This window comes from Grus americana, chromosome 1 (assembly GCF_028858705.1).
Source record: "Grus americana isolate bGruAme1 chromosome 1, bGruAme1.mat, whole genome shotgun sequence".
Classification (NCBI taxonomy): Eukaryota; Metazoa; Chordata; class Aves; order Gruiformes; family Gruidae; genus Grus; species Grus americana.
Genome location: NC_072852.1, coordinates 138,616,982 through 138,637,907, shown reverse-complemented (window position 1 = coordinate 138,637,907; position 20,926 = coordinate 138,616,982). Strand labels below are relative to the sequence as shown.

At 40.2% G+C, this 20,926-nt stretch overlaps 1 protein-coding gene across 5 annotated transcripts in view; it reads left to right on the top strand.

The window, feature by feature from the left end:
- The window catches only part of SHROOM2 (shroom family member 2), a 131,368-nt gene that overhangs the window by 97,745 nt on the left and 12,697 nt on the right, over positions 1-20,926 (top strand). Inside the window, exons 1-4 of one of the 5 annotated variants that reach the window (XM_054835818.1) lie at positions 7,467-7,548; positions 12,694-12,754; positions 15,499-16,257; positions 19,903-20,454. In XM_054835818.1, coding sequence (XP_054691793.1) covers positions 16,166-16,257; positions 19,903-20,454 — 644 coding nt within the window. In that variant the 5' untranslated portion in view covers positions 7,467-7,548; positions 12,694-12,754; positions 15,499-16,165. Of the gene's footprint in view, positions 1-7,466; positions 7,549-7,881; positions 8,179-12,693; positions 12,755-14,490; positions 14,569-15,498; positions 16,258-19,902; positions 20,455-20,926 lie in introns of those variants that run through there. The other 4 variants (XM_054835808.1, XM_054835781.1, XM_054835799.1 and 1 more) reach the window with 4 other exon arrangements.

Here is a 20,926-nt window from a genome sequence, read left to right as displayed (position 1 = left end):
TAAAAATTAATTGTTTGGGGTTTATATGAACTTTGAATGTTTACTGTTACAGCTTCCCTCATTATTGTCAGGAGAAATATGAATCTTTTTAATGCACTGAATCTAGAATGGAAAAGGGTTGGAGTATTGTAACAGCAAATAGTTAAAAAAGGAAAGGGGGAAAAAAGTGCTTGATAAGCAATTTTTTTCTCCTGTTTTTTTTGCTGCTGGTTCATTTTCCTAAAGGGTTGGGGGTTTTTTTGGTGCTCTTTTTTTTGGTACACAATTGTGAAACCTAAATTGACATTACTTCTGAAAGTTGGTTTGTTTTGGGTTTGGTTTGTTTTTTTTTTTTTAAGTTGATGATAATTTGTGAACTCCTTTCATCTTTGGGTTGTATTTTTTCCCCTCTGAGATTACTGAGTGCTTCCAATGAATTCAGGTTGTTTCATCTCCCTTCTTAGAAAAGCTACAACATGTTCTTCTGAATTGCAGTATTTAATAGCTGGGAGTAGTATTTTTATAGGAAGAGAAAACAGTGGTCCATAGTAGCCATTATCATCTCTCATGCAAGAACCGAGGCACTCTTGTTATGAACTTACAGGCATGCAGTCATCTGACATGAGCTGAATATTTTTATACTCAGGCTTGATACAATTCTCAACATGTTTTTAACTTTAGGACTGCTTTAAAAGTGTTATGTGAGTCTGACCTGTAAAACAAAAGTTGATCCTTTCTTGTTCTTAATGGTGCTACTCTTTCTATTTCAGATTAGTTACAAAAGCTCAGTAGCTTTTTACAGATGTGTATAGTCTGTCCTTCTTTAAACAGGTCTCTCTCTCTCTGTATTTGTCAAATGACATGCTGGTTATATAATTAACTTCTCTATAGATGTCTCCCCAATTTCTAAACCAACACAGCTCTTCAAAAGGTTAAAGATGGAACTGTGTGCTCTGGCCTGTAGTCTGTGGCTTCCTGCAGGATGACACAGCACACATAGGAGTCAATCTGCATCAAACGAATAGTGCTTTATGATGTAATTCTTAAGACTGCCATCTGCTAGCAATGTTCACAGCCATTGCTCTTATTTACTTTCTAACAACATTTGACTTGTATCTCAATTAATTTGTTTCTGCAATGTCTTATGAAAATTGCATAATTTCAAAAAGTGAAAAAGGATTTATGAGATCACAGGTTGCAGAAAATCTTTCAGCATTTAATAGGTGTCAAGTACAAGTGCATGTCAAGTATGGGACCACAGCATGACTCAACTCTAATTAAACACTGTAAGACGTTTCTTTTAGACTTTTCATGCCTTACTAGTTGCTCCTATCTCAGCTCTTGAAGACGGAGGAACAGCCTTTACCATACAAAAACAAAGTAAAAGTCATTCTTGATGCCTAAGTTGCCCTAAATACCCAAGTTTAATGTTTTAAACAGAACTATATAAGCAAAATGTTTTCACCTTCTGCCTTTTTCCTCTTGAGGAAGAAACGGTATAATCTAGGGCAACTGCTTCCTTACAAAGCAGTGAAAAATTACTTTGGCAAACATTTCATGCTTGTATTAACAAGCTTCAATATTTTATGGTGCAAAAGAGGTCTAACTTCTCTGCTCTACACTTTACTGACAGCTGTTGTCATTTTTCACGTTAATTCTTCTAAAGGAAAGAAATATTTCCTACCAGTTTGCTAAGTATCGAATGACCTAACAAGTGGTATTTTGTAAGAAATAAATTATAAAATATGTGTGATTACTTTTTCATCTAATGTGCACCGTACTAACAATTTCTATGTTCATTTTATTCAAGAGCTTATAAAGTGAAGTGTCCTCTATTTAAAAAACATTTTAAGTATAATAAGGACTGTTATAAAGGTTGAAGTGCTCTTTTTTGAGGGAGATTAATTATTCAGTCAAAGGGAGAAGAAAACATGCTTTTCATGCAGCCAGAACATACCAGTTTGGTTGAAGTAATGCTTCAGATATCTGAGTTCCTAACAATAATGAATTCCCATGTGAAAATGCCTTCTTGCATGAAGTTAAAAATAAAATATAAATTGCAGGTTTCCCTTTCCAGCAAGTTGTGTGCAACTACTCGTTGTCATCTGGAAGAAGTGCAGGAGAGCCAACGTGCATACTCACAGGCTCTTAGCTATTAACAAAAACTTCACAAATGTGAGCTGCTGAAGCCCTTTCTCTATTTACATTAGCATTTCTTTATCATTAAGATATGGATTATTGAGGCATCTATCAGACCGTTCTTTTTGCCAATGATGTCATTGTATGTATCATATGGACTAATGGATGATGTAGTACAGTCTTGGGCTGTTTCAAAGTTCGTATCTTGTCTGAAACTGGGAAAACACTTCTGTGGCTCTTCCCATGCATATAGAGGCAACAAAGGAGAGAGTCCAGCAGCATCTATTGATGTATTAGGAGTCCCCTGCCACCTTTCGTCTTCCTGAGATTTCTGTAAATACTTGTAAATACTACAAGTTTCATTGCTATGAACTACTATGTCTTTCCAGTGTACATAGGTTTTTGTGTACGTTACTGACTAACAACAGATGAATAAATATCACACTTTTAGACAGTGTAACCTTGAATCATAGACTGCTTTGGGTTGGAAGGGACCTCTAAAGATCATGTAGTCCAATGTCCCAGTGTCAGGGACACCCTCCACTAGATCAGGTTGCTCAAAGCCCCATCTAACCTGACCTTGAACACTTCCAATGGTGGAGCATCCACAATGTCTCTGGGCAACCTGTTCCTGTGTTTCACCACCCTCACAGTGAAGAATTTTTTCCTAGTATCTAATCTGAACCTTCCAGCTTTTAGTTTAAAGCCATTACCCCTTGTTCCTATCACTCCATGCCCTTGTAAACAGTCCCTCCTCTCCACCTTTCCTGTAGGCCCCTTCAGGTACTGGAAGGCTGCTATAAGGTCTCCCCAGAGCCTTCTCTTCTCCAAGCTGAACAACCCCAACTCTCTCAGCCTGTCCTCACAGGAGAGGTGCTCCAGCCCTCTGATCAGCTTTGTGGCCTCCTCTGGACTTGCTCCAGCAGCTCCATGTCATTCTTATGTTGGGGGCCCCAGAGCTACATGCAGTACTCCAGGCGGGGTCTCATCACAGCAGAGTAGAGAATCACTGATAAATGAAGGAAATTGATGGAAGTTTATTCTTAAGAACAGTCATGCTAGGGCAGGCCAAAGGTCTACCTAAGCAGGTTAGGTTTCCTTTCTCTGACAGAACAGTAGCAGATGCTCAGAGAAAATGAAAACATGGCAAACCCAGAGCCATGCTGCTGCGTATCCTTGCCCAGCCTCTGCTGATCTGCAGCTAAGAGGTGCAATCCTAAGTGGTTAACAGCCCTTGATGAGTTTCTCTTTTAGAAAAGTGTCTAACTGGTTTTGGACCCACATTGACTTTTGACATCCATAGCTCTTTGTGCTGATGTGTTGTGAGAAAAAGCCTCTCTTCTGTAGGGACAGATGGGGTGTCTCCTTTGTGAAAGCTGTTGTATGGCTTTGCCCGTCCTTATTTTCTTCTTTTGTGTCTTTGCACATTCTCATATGTTCCTTTTGGAGCAGTGGGAGAACTGCAACAACATTAGGGTGCACTGTGAATTCATAAAGTAACAGAATGTTTCCTTTATCTTGACTTTTTTTTTTCCTTTTTTTTTTTTTTACTGCTGTGGAGTACAGAGATAGGTTCATAGAATGGTCTGTGAAATGCAGATTTTCCTTCCCGCATAGCAGTAATTTCAGTTATACATCATTGTGTATGTTGCTGAGGTATAGGAAAAGCTATCCTGTGGGTTACTTTGTATTTATTAAATCTGAATTTCATCCATTGTTTTATGGCCCATTCACTCAATGCTAGGAAATCTTTGGCTTGTGTCTTTATTACTCAGAATAATTTCCTCACAGCAGCAACTGTGGCCACCTTCTTTTTCACCCCTTTTGTAAATCATCTAGATCCAACCACTTCTGTTAATCTGTTAATCATGTGGTGATGCAAGTGAGATTCTGTCCCATGGCAGTCAATTTTTTAAGAGCCTCTGGTGAGGATAATTTTTTTTAGAATCTTCTAAAAATCCAAATAGTCTGTCATCCAAGATCACTGTTGTCCACGTGTGTAGTGACTCTTTCTAAGAACAGTAATGCATCCAAGACACGGCTTTTCTGCACAAGCCCAAATGATTCTTTGTCATTTTAACACACTAGTTAGTACAGCTGCTGAATCTTTTCATATAATTTCTACTCGTTTGCTTAATTTAGATGTTAAGTTTATGGTTCTGAAGTTCTCAAGATTCACAATTTTTTTTTTTTTTTTTTTACTCTTGCTCTCTTTCTCCCATTCTCTCTCTTCAACACCCTCACACCCTCCCTCCCCAAACATTGCATGTGTCACTTGGCTCAAGCAATTGCCCAAGTGTCAGAGGAATGGGTGGTTGTGCATCACAACTACTATTTCAGGAATTTCCTATAGGAGTTTCAGGTGATTATCATCTAATCCAGGTAACTCGTGACTACCCACTTAATGGTGAACAGCATCTTAGAATAATTCCTATGTAGGCTGTTTGCTCACAGAAACGTGAAGGGGATGCCATGTCAGTTTTCTACTGTGGCCTTATTTCTTTCATATTCTTACAGTATTGTACTTTTGGCCCTATAATCTGTCTGGCAGATACCTGTGTTTGAAAAAGTGCGCTTTTTAAAATTTTTCCTTTTTTTGTTCTAACACCTTTAAGAATTTGTACCTCAGCTTTTCTTTTTAATTTTTTTTTAACTTCTGTTTATACATCTGTTTTGCTAGAATAGTTCTGGATTTTCCTCATTTGGGTAGCACTTTAGTTCTCTGGTGGATGTCCTTTTAATTACTGTTTAATCCAGCCTTTGGAGGGGACAGAGAGGAGGGAGGAAAAAGGGTGGTCTTCTGGGTTTTTTGGTAGGTGTTATGTATTTTCTCTGAGTTTCATATATGGTATCTTCTGTGGCATGTTATCTCTTAGCATTATACCATCTGGCTTGTTCCTTTTAAAAATATTCCTCTCATGTATGTAAATGCCCTTTTCAAAATTAAATACCACAGCATGGATTCTTGATCTTTCAAGAATGATTAATCTAAATACATATGGCCACTGGCACAGGGTAGCTCTTCAGTAGCGAAGTTTTGAACCGAATTCTTCTCATACCTCAGGATCAAGGCAGGAGTTGTGTGATAAATTGTCCCACTTGCATTCTTTTTCATCCTTCTGTTGTCCATTTTAAAACTTCCAGGCTGCTTGAGCTGAGAGATGCATGGTTCTGCAAGAGCATCCCAAATGCTTTATTCTGGGGATCTGGGGTTGGTTGTGGCTAAATGAGAGTGCTAAACCTTGCAGGCTCCTCCCGTTGCCTTCCCATTCCTCACTCTCAATGGCACTCAGCCCAGCGCTCAGGTGCGTGTCCTGCAGGTCGGTGTGATGCTCCGCTCTGGCTCACCAGCAGCTCCTGGATCCCATCAAATGGGTGCTGGACTGTCTCCAAAGCCTCTGCTTGGTTTACAGTACACTACAGTAATATAGCTTTGTTTCTCCCCCATCCAATTTGCTCGTTCCCCGCACCCTTGAAGCATGGCTTCTCCCTCTGCCTTTGGTGAATTTTGAATCCCTGTTTCTAAACTTGAGGATAGCTACCCCACCTCACCCATCCCCTTTTTTCTACTTCCAGCTTCTTATTACCGTGAAGTTCCTTTCACGTAATTACTGCTGGCACATCTGTTCTCTGCTGTGCATGCAGTGATGGCTAGGGGTATGCGAGGCCACCATGGTCTGATAAAAGGAAGTGTCGGAGGGTAGTTCTATGAAAAGTTTCCTCCCCTGCCCCCAAAGGTAGGTGTTACCAAGCGTGAGACGCTGGGAGAAGTCCTAGACGTGTTTCTGAAAGTGCTGAAACAGGGGGCAGGCAAGAGGAACGGCACACAAAAAAGTTTGTGGAGAGAGAAGCAGAGATAATTTTGTGACCATTAGTACATTTTTGTGTTCTGGTTTAGTTTTACTGCTTTCCCTGAAAGAGAATTAGAATGAAAGCTGTCTAAAGACTCACTTTTTGTTGCATCACTTGAAATCCAGCTATCTTCTTGTGGCTATTTTAATGATAACAGTTGAGTAGGGAGATTAGAGATAATATAAGATATGGTCTCCAGTGGTTAAACTCATAAAAGCATCATATGCTGATGTATTGTAGATTTTATTTTCCCCTAAGTTACTTGATGAAAAGCATCTTTGGAAATAGGTGACTGATTTGTCTCCTCAGTGCAGCAGTTCATATATTTCTAACATATGGAGTGGCTTTACGGTGTTCTGGTACTAAAAGCTAGTCTGTTAAATGTTCACCTTCCACTATAAGCCCTTAGGCAACAGGGGATTATGATTTGCTGTCACGCAGGAGACTGTTTATGCCAGTAAATTTGAGTAAAGTTTTGTGCTAAAAAGTAATGTAACAGCTATTATAACTTCCATTTCTCTGCCTGGGCCAACTGGACTTGCTAAAGTCTGTTAACCAGTTGCATTGTATTATGTAAACAGGTGAGTTTTCTTGAAGTTGTTCTCTCTCTATCTTGAAATCAAATAAATAGCTTTGGGAGATAGAAAAATTTTAGGGGAGGGGATTAACTGGATATCAGCGCTGTATCATAATATCTAACCGCTGTATATGATTTTATGTGTAGTTTAAATAACATTTTCCTCTTAAAATGCTTATCTTTAAAATTATCTTTTAACACATATTAAAGCCTTATCCACAGTTTCTCTATTAAGTCTTTAATGTGTTCTTGTAGAAAAATTGAAAGGAGCTTGAGCTTTGCTCTGACGAAGGCTACAATGCCTTTGGTTTCTGAAGATGGAGCGTGGGGGTGGTAATTTGCTCATGCAGCATGAAAGCATTTAGTTCTTTCCCTGCAAAATCTCCTGCAAGAGAGCGCCTGTACACACAACGCATGCAAAAAAATTCAAGCTGGAGGGCTGTTGATGAAAACTCTCCTCTAAAATTAAAAGACTTGGTTATTTGAACATTGTTCAGAAAGGAGCCTAGTAACACTGATCTTTTTAAGTAATTTTAAATATTTAAAACTTGCGGAACTGTTGCTGAAAAGCGAATTGTGATTTTCACAAATGAAAGGAAAAACTCTTAAAAAATTAAAGAACTTTTAAAATCTTTTTTTTTTTCTTTCTTTTTTTTAAATAACCAAATCCAGGGGATGGGGGAAGGGAAAAGCTTTGAAGTCCCTGAGATCTTTTCCCTGAGGTCAGAAGTTTCTGATGATGTAACATACAATACAGACCAAGCCTTCACTTATCAAGGTTAAAGTTGACGGCGCTTGTATGAACTTGTCAATCATAGGAAGCAGGCAAAAACAAGCCAGCTGTTGTGAGGCATGGCTTTGAAAATCCTCTGTGTTACAGTAAATGAGACACAGAGGTTGAGACAGATTCAGTTCTGCGAGGCTTTCAAACTGGCTGGCACATTTGTAAGGATGCAAAGCTCACATATCCGATGAATATGGGTAAACAGCTGTAAATCCCGGTAAGATTGTCTTGTCTTTAGTGTTAGAGCGTGAGAGAAACAGCTAGAGGCGTGCACCTTAATTACCTTTTCCTGTCAGTTCAGAACAGAAATTTTCAGTATTAATTCATACAGTATTTCTTTTGTTCTCCAGGTCTTTGAGTACAGGCTGCGTCTTCTGCCCTTATCAGCAGAAGCTACAGTAGCAAATTAGGAACGATGCAATGCTTAGTAGAGGATTTTATTTTGCTTAGTGTAATCGACTGCTCTGTTCACTGATGGGTCGGGAGAATAGGGGGAAAACGTGAGTTAATTCCAGCTAAGATGCTCTGTGTGCATGTGCTCGCACACGCGCGCTGTTTTTAGCAGCTTTTGTTTTCACAGTTGGCATCATGCACACTGGAATTAGAAGGCAGTGCCTTTTGAAAATATTTGTTTTCTGGACTGAGGGCTGCAGTGCCGTTGTTGTGGCTCAGGGTGCCAAGCTCGGGGTTCCTCTCGGCTAGGGGTGGTGCGAGAGCTTTTCATCTTGTCGTTTTCCTGGCAAGCCTGTTACTGTGAGTGTGGGCTTGCACGAAGACCTTTTCCACAGCAGCAGGAGATATTAGCTGGGAGTGTAAGAGAATTGGATGTGACTATTGGAAGCAAGCGGTGAGTGTGGCTCAGAGTGAAAAGATGGCTATTGAAATGTGTGCATATGCATGCTAATTGATTTAAATAACTGGTTTAGGATTCTTTTTTTCCTTTAGAGATGAGCTACATGATCATTTTGGTGCCTGCCTGAGAAACCCAGGTGACCTAGCTATTATTCACAAAGTGTTTCATTTTATAGTCTCTGTTCTGTTACTGAATTTTTGTTCAGCTGCAAGCAGCTGTTTTCGGTAGTAATAGCAACAAGAAAATAGCAACAGCATATCAGGGGAAAAAAAGTATAGATGTAAAAAAAAAATTAAAGGAGTGGCAACTGGAATGTAGGGTTTGGGTTTTTTAGTAAATTGACAAAACAATCGTTTTTCTTTGAGCTTTTTTTAACATGACTGTGATTTCCTTGTTAGCAATGTTGGAAAGTATTGTCTTTTGTCTCTGCAGTGGTTGCCATTTGTGTAATACGATGGCTCTTGTTATACTGTTGGGATATTCTGATGATTGAATTCAGTGTGTAGGTACAGAACACATTAACTGGTTGACTTAAGTGGGCAGAAGTCATTTTATTTCCATGCAGGCAATCCCCTGTGTGCTAGGACAGGCATGCAATAGATAAAGCAAGTAAGAATACAGCCATAAAAATTATTTTTTATCATTGATTTTTGATGTGCAGCAGAGTGGAGGAGGGGCTTTTCTTTTCTGAACTAGGGAAAGAAAAACATCCCTCCCTCTGCTCTTTCCCACAGGCTTCTTCCCTTCTACATAAAGGCCCCTATGCTGTTACAAGAAATGTAATTTTAATCAGATATGATATTTACTGTGGGCCTATGCATTGTGTTGTTACCTATGACTGACTGGCCTACATTTCATCCATCAACATATCTTTGCTTATCTACTGCAGAATTAGAGTGGGTTCGTTAAATGTACTTCTCATTTTCGTGGCAACAGAGGTAACATTTTTAGAAAGAGAAAGAATGTGAGATGAAAACCATTGCTGTGCGTGTTGCCATGCAAGCAGGAGAAGAGAGAAATTATGGGGAGATCAATGGACTGGCAAGCAGTGTCTGTTATCGTATTTCATTCTGTGATAAAGCCAGGTGATAATGCAACGGTTGTTAAGCTAGAGTGACATTTTGCTTTATCATGTTGGATGCAACGACTAAGCTGTATTTAGTGTGACTGACTAAACAAATAGCTACCATTAAGGCACAGATAACAGGCATTCAGAGACAGAATTGGAAAGCCAAGACTCACATCACGATAAATAGGTTGTAGTGTAACAGTGATGTGCTGTGAGGTATACTTTGTCAAATATCTTTTTTTTTTTTTTTGAGAGGGAGAGTGAGCATGCGTTCTCTCATCATTCAGCATTCTTTATTCTTTTCATTTTAACACATGCTTTGGTTTTAAGATCGTTTGCTTCGGTAGTGTTTCTGGCGTGCTAGTTGCCATCATCTGTCTCTTCAGAGCAAGGCAATAAACAGCTTTACTTCTTGGTAGTGGCTTATGTGCCGTGCCTCTTTCTAGAGTGACTCTTACAGTACAGCTGTCATGGTGATGAAATGATCTGTTTTCTGGAGGGTCCTTTATTCTATGCATTTGTCTTTGAAGATTTCTAAGTAGTTTTGTAGTCGAAGTTCTTATTTGACATCTTTGGAATATGATTCATGTGCCACTATATGGTGGATAGTGCGTGCTTTACTGACTCAGTAGTCATATTAGGTGCAGTGCTCATCAGAAAAAACGGACCACTGGTAATATAATTGCCCTTGTATTAGATGTCCAAATTGTGGTGTTCCGGTGTCAGTGTCTCCTTGGCATTGCAATAGTAAAATCAATTTGAGGGTTTCAAAACCTTTGGGGTCCTGGAGTCTCTGAAAGAAAAAGCCTGTGGGACTCAGATGAGGATTCAGATACCTGATAGAAGAAAGTTGTCTGCATGCGAGTGAACTGCTGACCCAAGTTACAAGCATAGTGCTCTTGGGCTTGATTCAGTTGGCTAAACACAGGTGTCTAGTGAGACCTGAGATAGCCCAGCATATCCCACTTGGCTTCCAGCTGCCACGTCTTAGGGGAACTGATGCTTTCGAATCTTTTAAGTTTCTGAAATGGTATAAGACACCTATGTTTGGGTAACTAAATTGATTCCCTGGTCAGTGAACCCAATGTATGATTTGCTTGTAGAGACTACGTTAGGGTAAGCTGAATTTATTAGATTGCATTGACTGTATCATTATGGATTAAAATGTGGTATTAGACCTCAAACTTTTTCCTGTATTTCAAACAATCTTACCCTGTGCGTGCTGGTCCAACTTTGTAGTATCCTGTTGTGGCCTCAAGCAGAACTGTACTGGGTAGAAGAAAGTACTCTTTATTTTCAGACTGTTGCAGAAGTGCTTTTGGATCCCACTGTGCCAAGCGCCAGGCAAATACACAATGAAAACATAGTTTCAGCACATAAAGTTCACAGCTGAAAAAGTAGCATATCGGCAATGGCTCTGCCTATAAAGAGAGCAAAACATCAGCAAAGACTGTGTTTCACAATTGCTTTAAGCCACATAATTATCTGTTTTGAGCCAGGTTGGTTCCTTGATCCAATTTTCTGTGGGGCTGTACAATCCCTACTGCTAATACAATGGAGAAAGCGGGAAGACAAAATTAAAGTGGACTAAGGAGGAGACTGGTTCTTTTGGCAAAATATCTGCATTTAGGTCAGTTTAAAGGGACTGCAAAACTGTGGCCTTGATTATGGGGAGGTTATTGTTATTGTAGGATGAGTGCTTTTATGGAGGAGTCTTAGTCAGGTATGAAGGCCTTTTTCCAATGTAGCTTGTAGTGTTTGAGAAGGAATTTAAGCTAAATCAGAAACAGCCACTCCATTTGCTCTTTTGCCAGTAAGTTAGTGCAGGACATGTTGTTGCTTACATAACCGTACTTATATTTTATGGTGAAACTTTAGCATAGAGGTCAGGTCTTTAACAAATGATGCATTTTTTAAGTGTTGGCTAATGCATTTTTGCAAAGCTTATCTAGTCTGATGTTTTAAAGTTGGAGTGTCTTGTGGCACTGTTTGGCTTGGCCTGAAGTGTTCTCAAGAAACTGTAAATCAGATAAAAATCAGACACGTTGAGTTGATCGAAGTGACTTTCATTTATTGAGATATGACATTCAATCAGATCATTCTACTTCTGTCCAGATTTAGTCAAATCCTGAGTATGGGGCAAAAGAAGGAAGTGGTTTGGGTTGTTTGTTTATGGCAAACAAAAATGTTGTCCTTTTGATAGGCATCTATATGTAATGATTCATTTTGGTAATTGTTCATTGACTCCACTGGCAGGCTCCTATTAATGTGTGTGTGTATATATATCTCTCCATGATTTAACTTACCTATAATAGCTTATGCTGTTATCTGTCTCTGGTTTGTTAGAATAGCCTGGTGTGTTACTGCTGGGGGGGCTGGAGTGTCTGGACTGGGGAGGAAGCTTGGTTGATTTTCCTGGCTTAGTGTTTACTTGGCCCTTAGATTTCAGTCATGAGCATGTATGCCCCAAGCTAACGGAGCCAGAAGGAAACCGAGAGATGTGCTTGTCCATCTGGGTAGAAAATACCGAGTGCCATTATGGAGATAAACATTTCCACCTCCACAGTGGTAAGCGGCAGCGTTGTGTTTGGTGGCTGTGGCCATTACACGGAGGGTGCGAGACACAGAGCAGAGCTCCTCCCGAGCTCACCTGGCCCAGGAGCGCGCAGCATCTTGTCTCTCCGCACGGACCTCCTCTGGGAGAGCTGAGCCCTCTTCTAAGCGAGAGCTTCTCGAAAATGCGGAGGACTGTTTTTTGTAATGAAGCAATTCCGTCTTTTATCAGTTAGCATATTTTGGGTTGCTGCCCCCCACCATTTAGATATGAAGGCTCTTATACTCAATTCCCTTTATATACTTTAAGCACCAGAAGCAGGTACAGTAGAAAAGGCTCGTGTTAGCCTCCTGTACTAGACTCACCCTTGCTGAATACCACTTTGTATCAACAGCATAATTCTGTTGATTACGCTTCCTCTGCAGTACAGGTTAAGTGAGCGGTGTAAGTCATCTGACAGTCCAAGCTGTAACGTCATCGTGTGCCAAGGATGGGGAACATGGTGTGAGCTTTCCCAGTTCTGTTGTATCAGGAAGGCTCTTGCATTTGGGTAGTTGTGGCATTTAATCATGGGGATGGGGGAGCTTTGGGTTTGAAGATACCTTAGAGTTTAATGTTTTTGATGATGACTGGTTTGTTATCTAGAATAAAAGTGGTAATTAAGTCAATTGTCATGTTTTCAGATGATTTAAAACTGTTCTGTCTCTCTCAGTGATGTGTGGTTATAAATTATGAGTTCCTTTCAGTGGTACGTTATCCTTGTATAATCCTATGGGCCTCATTTCCCAAACAGCTGTATTCTGGGCATATTGTTACATGAAGTGCTGACAGATTTAAAGTAGCTTAGTGGACTTCTTGGTTTGATAATAATGTAACACCTTTGCAGGTTCTTGCCACTGTGTTCTCCTGGGGCTTGAAGCTTGCTTTCTTTTCCTCCTTTCTGAACAGTAAGCTCAAATCTCTCCAAAGTAATGTGATAAGCATGTTTTGCATGAGGACCCACTCACACTGAATGCAAACTAGTCTCAGTGTTGAATGTAGCCACCTTTCCTCAGACCCATTTTCTGTGGCACTGCAAAATGATTAATTTTGTGAAAGGTGTATGAAGGCATGTATGTAATCTCTGAATTTTATCTCCATGTTTGCAAATGTAGCATCTCTAAATTTCTGTGCTGTGATTCTTTATTTCCTTTTACTCTATTTTGACAAGACTACTAAAGCATTCATTGCTTCTGAGCCAGGGTAATATTAAAAAAATTTGGTTACATGCTTTGGATATGTAAATGTGTCAGATCGGTGTGGTGGTATACTCTGTCCTGTTTGCTTCCAGCAGCACACCCACTCCTGATGTGCATGCGAAGTTCAATGTATACTTTGCAAACTGGCTGAGGTAATGCATGTAATTTATGTCTTTGCAACATTTTGTGCCATGCCCTTGATTCTTCCGTGCACTTCAGTGCAGCTGTTATACCGTCTTATGTTATGGCTTATGTATGTGAAGGTGAATGGAGAGGCCTGAAGAATTTTTTGGCACAGGTTAACTAGGAGAAAATTGTGCTCTACATGGGTTATCTAGACAGTGAAAAATGCCAATTTAAACACAATTTTCATACTTAAGGCCTGCAGTCTTCATTTGGTAAATATTTCCGTGGAAATTAGTGGAACTATTTACAGGCTGGTTCTGCTTACACTGAACTCACTAGGGTAAACCAGCTGACTCCAGAGACGCCATGTAACCAACTCTGAATAGCATTGGTCTTTCTGGCCTTACATCATTTTACTTAACAAAACTGTGCTTCGTCTAGTGTTAAAATAAGAGGCAGTAAATACTGTTTTGTAAAACAGAATTGACTCTGAATTTGTCAGATGACTTAAAGTTGTCTGAACCAGCTGCTGTTAGGAGCAATATGAAGAGATCTGAGTTTAAACAATAAATCAGCTCCTCATTCATGTTAAATTGAAAATTTACCCATTAAAATTGAATGTTAAAATTTAACCTTTCACATGAGAGAGAGATAGATATTGTGTATGTGACTTCAGGAATTAAATTGTGAAAAAGCCATCTCTCTTGGAAATACAACGCTATTTTATTACTGACATGTATAAAATCAGTGTGAAGTACAATTATTCAAAATCCCATACATCAAGGCAGCTTAGGACAATGTCCAGATTTTTTCCATAAGTGCTAAAACATCACAGATCCAATGACTAAAAAAGTAATAATTTTGAATGTCATTTGATCATACAGGTGTGAGAGTAGAACCCACATTTAATCAGATGGCTTCCCACAATGCTTCATTTTAAAGATTTGTTTTAATTTAATTAAAATAGTAATGCAGTGTGTAATTGCTCCAAACTTTTTTCTTCTTGAATTTATAATGGACTTAACCTATTACTTATGTGCTTTTATCTCAAATTTTGTTTTCATATACACTGATGTTAACAGCCTGTAGAGTTACTCTCAAAACTGGTACAGTAAGGTTAATAACCTGTTTAAGTTGAAAATTCAAGTTAACCTTACTTTACAAATAGGCTGGGAAAGGTGCCTCTTTCACAGTCCCCTCGAAAGAAAGCTTGGGTAGTGCATGTCTACAGGCTTACTATTTCCAAATACAGAGACAGCGCTGTCGGTGCCACAAATGATATTAGCAGCTCTCTGAAGTCTTTTACTTCTCTGTTGCAGCTGCTTTTCTAAGCTCACAGTGTCTCTTCAGCCTCCTTTAAGCAGAGATCAAACCTGTCTCCTCTTGGAGCTCCAGAGGTACTTTTTTTTTTTTCTGCCTTCTGTTTCTTTCCCAGTTTGCCTTTACCTGGTGAGCACAAATGAACTACATATCTTGTGGCAAAGCACAAGCCTGGAGCTGTGAAAGCCCTGTTTCCTGGCTAGAGAAAGAGAGTGTAAAATTGGAATAAACCCAAAAATATTTCTGTCTAAGATAAGGCCTTTTGGGCCATTGTTTGTCATTTGTGCTGACAGGGCAAAAGTAGTTCAAGTTTAAAATAAGCCTGACTGGAAAATACCATACTTTCTAAATTTCCTTTTCTGCCTTTTTCTCAGGAGATGTTCATTTTCCCTTTCCCAGATTTTTAGCTTCAGCAAACATTTTGTTTGCACTAATTTCATTTTTCACCAGTTATGCCAAAATGCAACCTCCAGATTCATAATTAAAGTTTATGGTATTCAATTCACATTTAAAATGACACTGGAGTATTAATTTTGCACTTTTTTTCCTGCACTTTATTATTTTCCGCACTTCATTGCTGACTCTGAAACAGAGAGAGAATTAAATGTTAGTATTAAGATCCCTCTTCTTGAGGCAGTTCGATTTTCTACCAACATTTGCGTGTTTGGCTGTGCTACGTAGATCGGCGCTGGAGGTGTGCCGTGCATTTGACTACGCCATGCACGCCGCAGTGCCTCAGGTTACCCGAAGGTTGTGTCGCATCCTGTGACGCTCCGTACCCTAATTTAGCCTGACATTATGCTTTGACTCATCACTTCAGATTAGGTACAGTGTGTGTGCCCATACACGAGAGGATGTTTTTGTGCCGTGCAGTTACCGTAGGTTGGAGTCGTCGGTGTGTAAATGTTGGATGCGATCTCGGTGTTGAGGCTTCCTGGATCGGTACGGTGGCCTCGCACCTAAGGAAATAAATCAGCAACCCACTAATGACGTGTTCTTCTCTCCAGGCAAGCTGACACAGGGGCCCTGAGGGAAAACCCACGGGAGAAGAGGGATCAGTTGTACCAGAATTTAGGCCACAAGTGGAAGGCATCTGTCAGACCTTTGCATGCGCGAGAGCCTACGGTTCTGCCTCAGGAGAGCCGGGGGAGGTCTGGGACGTTACCTAGTGATTACCGATACTCTCAGGAAAACGTGAATGAGAAGAGTAAGGATTGCAGCCTGCCTCATCTCCCCTGCTCTGAGCCACAGGCCTTGAACGAGAACTACTGTCTGTCCCGGGGCAAAGGAGAGGAAAACCATAGGGTAGAGCCGGCGCTGCTGAACAAGAAGCGTGGACCTGCTCCTCAGAGGCCGCCGCCACCTAAAAGAGATAAATACAGGCAACCAGATAATTCTGCGCCATCGCTTGTCACTTCTTCTGAATCTCTGCTGGTAGTGCCCAGCCGTCCCTTTCCGTCCTCATCCCCAAGCTCCACCGAAGTATTTGCCAGTCCCTCCTCTCTCTGTCAGAGTCCTGCAGCTTCCAATGGAAAACTGAAGAGTGCTAATCCACAGCAGCTCCAGCAAGCGTCATCCACGGAGAATGTTTGTCAGCACTTAGAAGAAAAAACAACGCACCTTAGGTCTGAGTCTGTATTATCTTCCAAGTATCAGTATCTTCAAAAACCTGGCATGGAGACATCAAGGTCCCCTTCTCCACAGTTTGCACCACAGAAGCTCACCGATAAACCTCCTGTGTCCGTACAGGATGAGAACCCAGCCAGGTACTAGATGTAACTCCTTTGCTATTTTATTAACACTTTTTGCCAGTGAGACCTTATTAATGGTTGATCTCTCTTTACTGTAAGCACATCCTTTGGGTTCATTAAGCATGAGCCATCTCAGCATGTCCTAAAGAGACCTAAGACTTGCGTGAAATTCCAATTGGTGCCATTAATGTCCTTCAGCTGGTCTGTGGTTTCTTTTAGTTGATTGATGCTGCTCAGGTGTTACAGCTGGTACTTAGTAGAAAATGAAGGGAATGGATTCAAATGGATTTTCCATTGTAAGTCTAGGCAAATCAGAAGATTCTCTGTCATCGTTTCCCCCACCTGAGTCTGTATATGGATATGAATCAGTGTAGGAGAAAGCAGGTGTGGGAAGGGAAGCCGTATCCTTTGTGAGAGCAGCTGTTTTGAAAGCGCACACAGTAAGGTACACTGCCAAACCATGGCTGTTTTCATGTTGCTTTTACAATGAAACATGGCACTCCAGGTAGTCTGCAGAGCGGGCTACAGCAGTGTTTGTGTTGAGATGGGCAGAAGATTCAGCAGGAGCTTGTCAGTCCTTTCCCAGGCTAGAAAAACTCAGAATTAGACAAACTGACTGAAATTAATTGATTGCTGTGTCTGTCATGTGCTGCTAATATCATAAAAGGTTATTCTTCCACAAGATAACAAACTCTCCCAGGGAGCTCAGGAATCTTAGTTTTCATAAATCCTTCAGCACTATAATTCATGGTTAAAGAATGAAAACAAAATCTCTGAGCTGAATGAATGCAGAGGTTGCTTCTGTGAGCGAAAGTAGTTGGAATAGCTTTTCTCCACTGCAATGTAAATGGTTGAATAGGCTAATCATGCTGTTTTCCAGTGTGCCTTATGACATAGAAAACATGAATTGCTTTCTTTCCTAAACATGCCTTGATGTTTTTCCTCTTGTAACCAGAGGAAGAAAATGACATTTCATTCTGCGGTGTTTTTAACATGAAGTAATAATACAGTTTACTATGAAAAGGGCAACATGTCATGTGAACTCTAGCATCCGTGCACAAAGGTAGATGACAGTAATGACTTCCTTAATGTATTGCTTTCACTTCCTTAATGTATTACTTTTTGAATAGACACTAAGGATGCATAGAAAGCTAATTGTATTTGTCCTTTCTTTTTACTAGGTTTTAATGTGGAAATGAGCACTGAGGTGTGCCTAATTATATGCCAATATCTGAATGATAATACACTTGCCCTGCAAATCTTTTGGTAACATTTAAAATTCTTAAGCCCAGACAGCTCTTGTTTGTGCACAATGTATTGTCCTCACTTAATAATTACATTACTCAATAAAACAGGTATGGCAAGAAAGGAAAGACATGTGGGCAATACCTCTGAACCTTCTACATGGTATTTGCTATATGGTATTTATTTCATATGAGTAAAATATGTCAAGTAGATTTATCTTAATATGCAATTAATTAGATTTGATTTATTACTTCTGTTGGCTCCTTGCATATGAGCTTTTGGACATGTCATTTTGCATGCTATGGGCAGCTAATGTTTGATGATGGCATGAGGCTGTTTACTCTTCCTTAAGAAAGGTGCCTTATCAACAGGATAAACTGAGTGCATGTGCAGGGTTTTAGGTAGAACAATATGTAGTGTGGGGAAATACTGGCAGTGTGCAGAACCCAGCTATTTAGCAATAATAAAGATGAAAAGAGTGCATCAGTAGATGTGCATCAATAGATTTCCAGTAAACATACACTCAGGTTAAGGAGTGACTGTGCTCGTGGTTGGAGTAAAGCTTCATAATGGCCACAAGCAGAATTGCTGCAAATCAAAATTTCATGCCACAGTTCCACAAATGGAAAACCTTCAGAAATCAGGAGGATAGTGATTGCAGAAACAGAATTTCTGCAGCACCTGGTGTTGAACTGTCTTTGCTCTGACTGAAATCAGTTGACTTAGTGATGCCTTAAGTATCTGGAAAATCTTTTACTAGGCTGAGAGGAATGTACTCAGAGTCTCAAAACAGATGCCAGGCATTTTAGGTAAAGAATTGCAGTCAGCTCACTTCTTCCAGTTGTCCCACACACACTTTTGCATGCATCTTGTATTCCCCCAAATTCAAAAATGCATTCCTCTCCACAATCTGGTGAAGTCCGAAAGGTGTGGGCTTTATGTAAAAACAAACAAAAGAAAGGGGCAGGGGCAGTTGGCAGGCCTGTGCCCAGCTCCGCTGCAGGCAGGAGGAGAGGCAGGGAGCTGGGGCTGGGTGATGGCCACAGGAGCGAGCTCTTTAAAATGACAGTTGCCTTGACTGAAAACACCCCAACCAAATGGGAATGGGGAGGGATTCAGCATGGGCTGCAAAACCTGCCCCAAAAGGTGGATCAGCATGCCAAAGCATGTCCGCAAAGCACTTGAGGAAAGTAGATACCTACTGGGAGGCTGTACATTCATTCAGAAGCAAATATACCCTTAAAATATAAGATAGGACTTCTGAAAAATACCAAGTCAAACAGATTTTGCTATTCCCTACAAAAGAAAAGTACAGCACAATAAAGTATAAGTTTATTTTTAAGGGAAGTGACACACCCACACTTAGAGGAAAAGAGCCGTAGTATGTCTTGCTCACTTATCTGAAAGGCGGCAAGCTGCCCAGCCAGATGAAACCAGATATTTTAGCTAGTAGGCAATGTTCCTTCACTTGCTGTAGAGCTTCCAAACCCACATTATGACAATAATTTTAAACTTTCTGCAAACTCAAACCCACCAAACTAGTCTTCAGTTTTTTATATGGTTTACATACAGTACAGATGTTTCAGTAATGTTATTTAACATGTTATTGTCCAATTTAAAAATCTAAGTTAGCCTCCTCTTGAAATAGCTTGCCTTACTGAATGTCCAAGGTGTCCCTTTGTCCTAGGCAGTACAGAATTGTTGCTGTAAGCTTCGCTTAACAGGAGGCTGTTTTGTCTTAAGTAGAAAACTAGGACACTGTGGTGGGATCTATTTATGAAACTTCTGTATCTTGTCTGAATTTTTACAAATACAGATTACTTTTTTTTTTTTTTAATCATGTAATTATGTTTTGAACGATTTCCAGGTTTTCCATGTGTGATTGTTATTCTTGCAGCTCAGCAAAGACCTAGCCTGCAGGATGCTTCCATCTGGTCTGTTGTCTCTTCCCTTTAAAGAGCTGGGAATTGATGTGAGGGTATCACAGACTCCCCAGGCAGCTAAGTTGCCCATCAGGCCAAAAACTGAGGCCACCGTTGGATCGGTGTGAGGCAATGAGGTTGAGCTCGAGGCGTATTTTCCTCCGTATGTGTGGCAACAAAGGGGTAAAAGGTGGTTTGGCAGCACTGCCTCAAATCTGGGGCCTGGCTGCTGAGATTGGACCCTGACGTTCATGGAAACAAACACAAATCCTGTACAATGAGTATTGTGCAAGGCTGATGTTAGGATTACTTACAAATGAACTAATACTTTTTAAAATGTGTGAGTAGAAAAGGAAACATAGATTTAGGGTTTGAGATACAGTGCAAAAAATATTCCATTACCTTTCATATTTGGACTTCCCTCTGATTTGCAGATAAGAATTGAGATGAAAGGTTCTTCCATTTCTAAAGGTGAATTTTCCTTATTTTCCAGAATTGAAAGGATTATAGACAACAATACTACAGTGAAAATGGTTCCCATCAAGATAGTTCATTCTGAGAGCAGTGCAGAGAAGGAGAGTCGGCAAAGTCTTGTCAGTACTATGGAGCCTCCTGCTTTACCCAGTGGTTTGGAAAAGGACCAAATTAAAACCCTCAGCACTTCTGAGCAATCCTATTCACGATTCTGTGCTTACACCAGGCAAGGTGTAGAGCCAGAGCCAGAAGCCAGAACCAAACCAGCTGACCCTCAACCAGCTGAAGAACCTGGGAGCAACTTGAAGGACAGCAGTGCTGCCACGCCAGCAGTCAGCTACGTAAAGGCCAAAGAGAAGACCTTTGAAGACTGGAAGTCAGAGGAACTAGCCAGAGAGATTGTGGGAAGAGATAAATCTCTAGCAGACATACTAGATCCTAATGTGAAAATAAAAACAACAATGGATCTGATGGTTGGAATATTCCCTAAAGATGAACACCTCCTAGAAGAAGCTCAGCAGCGCAGGAAGCTCCTGCCAAAAGTTCCTTCTCCAAAAATTTCGGAGGAGAAGTGAGTATTACTTTCTGTAGGCCAGTGGTTCCTTACAAGCTGCTGTCCAAAGTGTGTCAGTTTTCCTGAGGATCTTCTACTGTTGACCTTTCCATTAGAATAGCAGTCAAGTGTAATACTGCTACTGATAGATACTATTAATGACAGAAAAAGTACAGTGGTGTTGTACAACATGAAGAGTTCCCTGAGACCTGGTTGAAAACTATTTGTGTGAGAACTTAAGGAATAATTAACTTCTCCCATTTCATAGTGATTAGATATGTTACTGAGATCATCTGATCTAGTAACTGGATAGAGAAGGAACACTATTTTAGCCTTTTTTTATGTGATAAAAATTTACAGAGACATCTTGAAGTGAGGCATGAGGCATTTCATGGAAATGAATGAGAACAAAGTAAGAAAATATTTAAATTCCGTTAAATTCCATCCATGTTGATATTCTGTGGGTCTTTTTTTTTTCTTTTCTTGATAT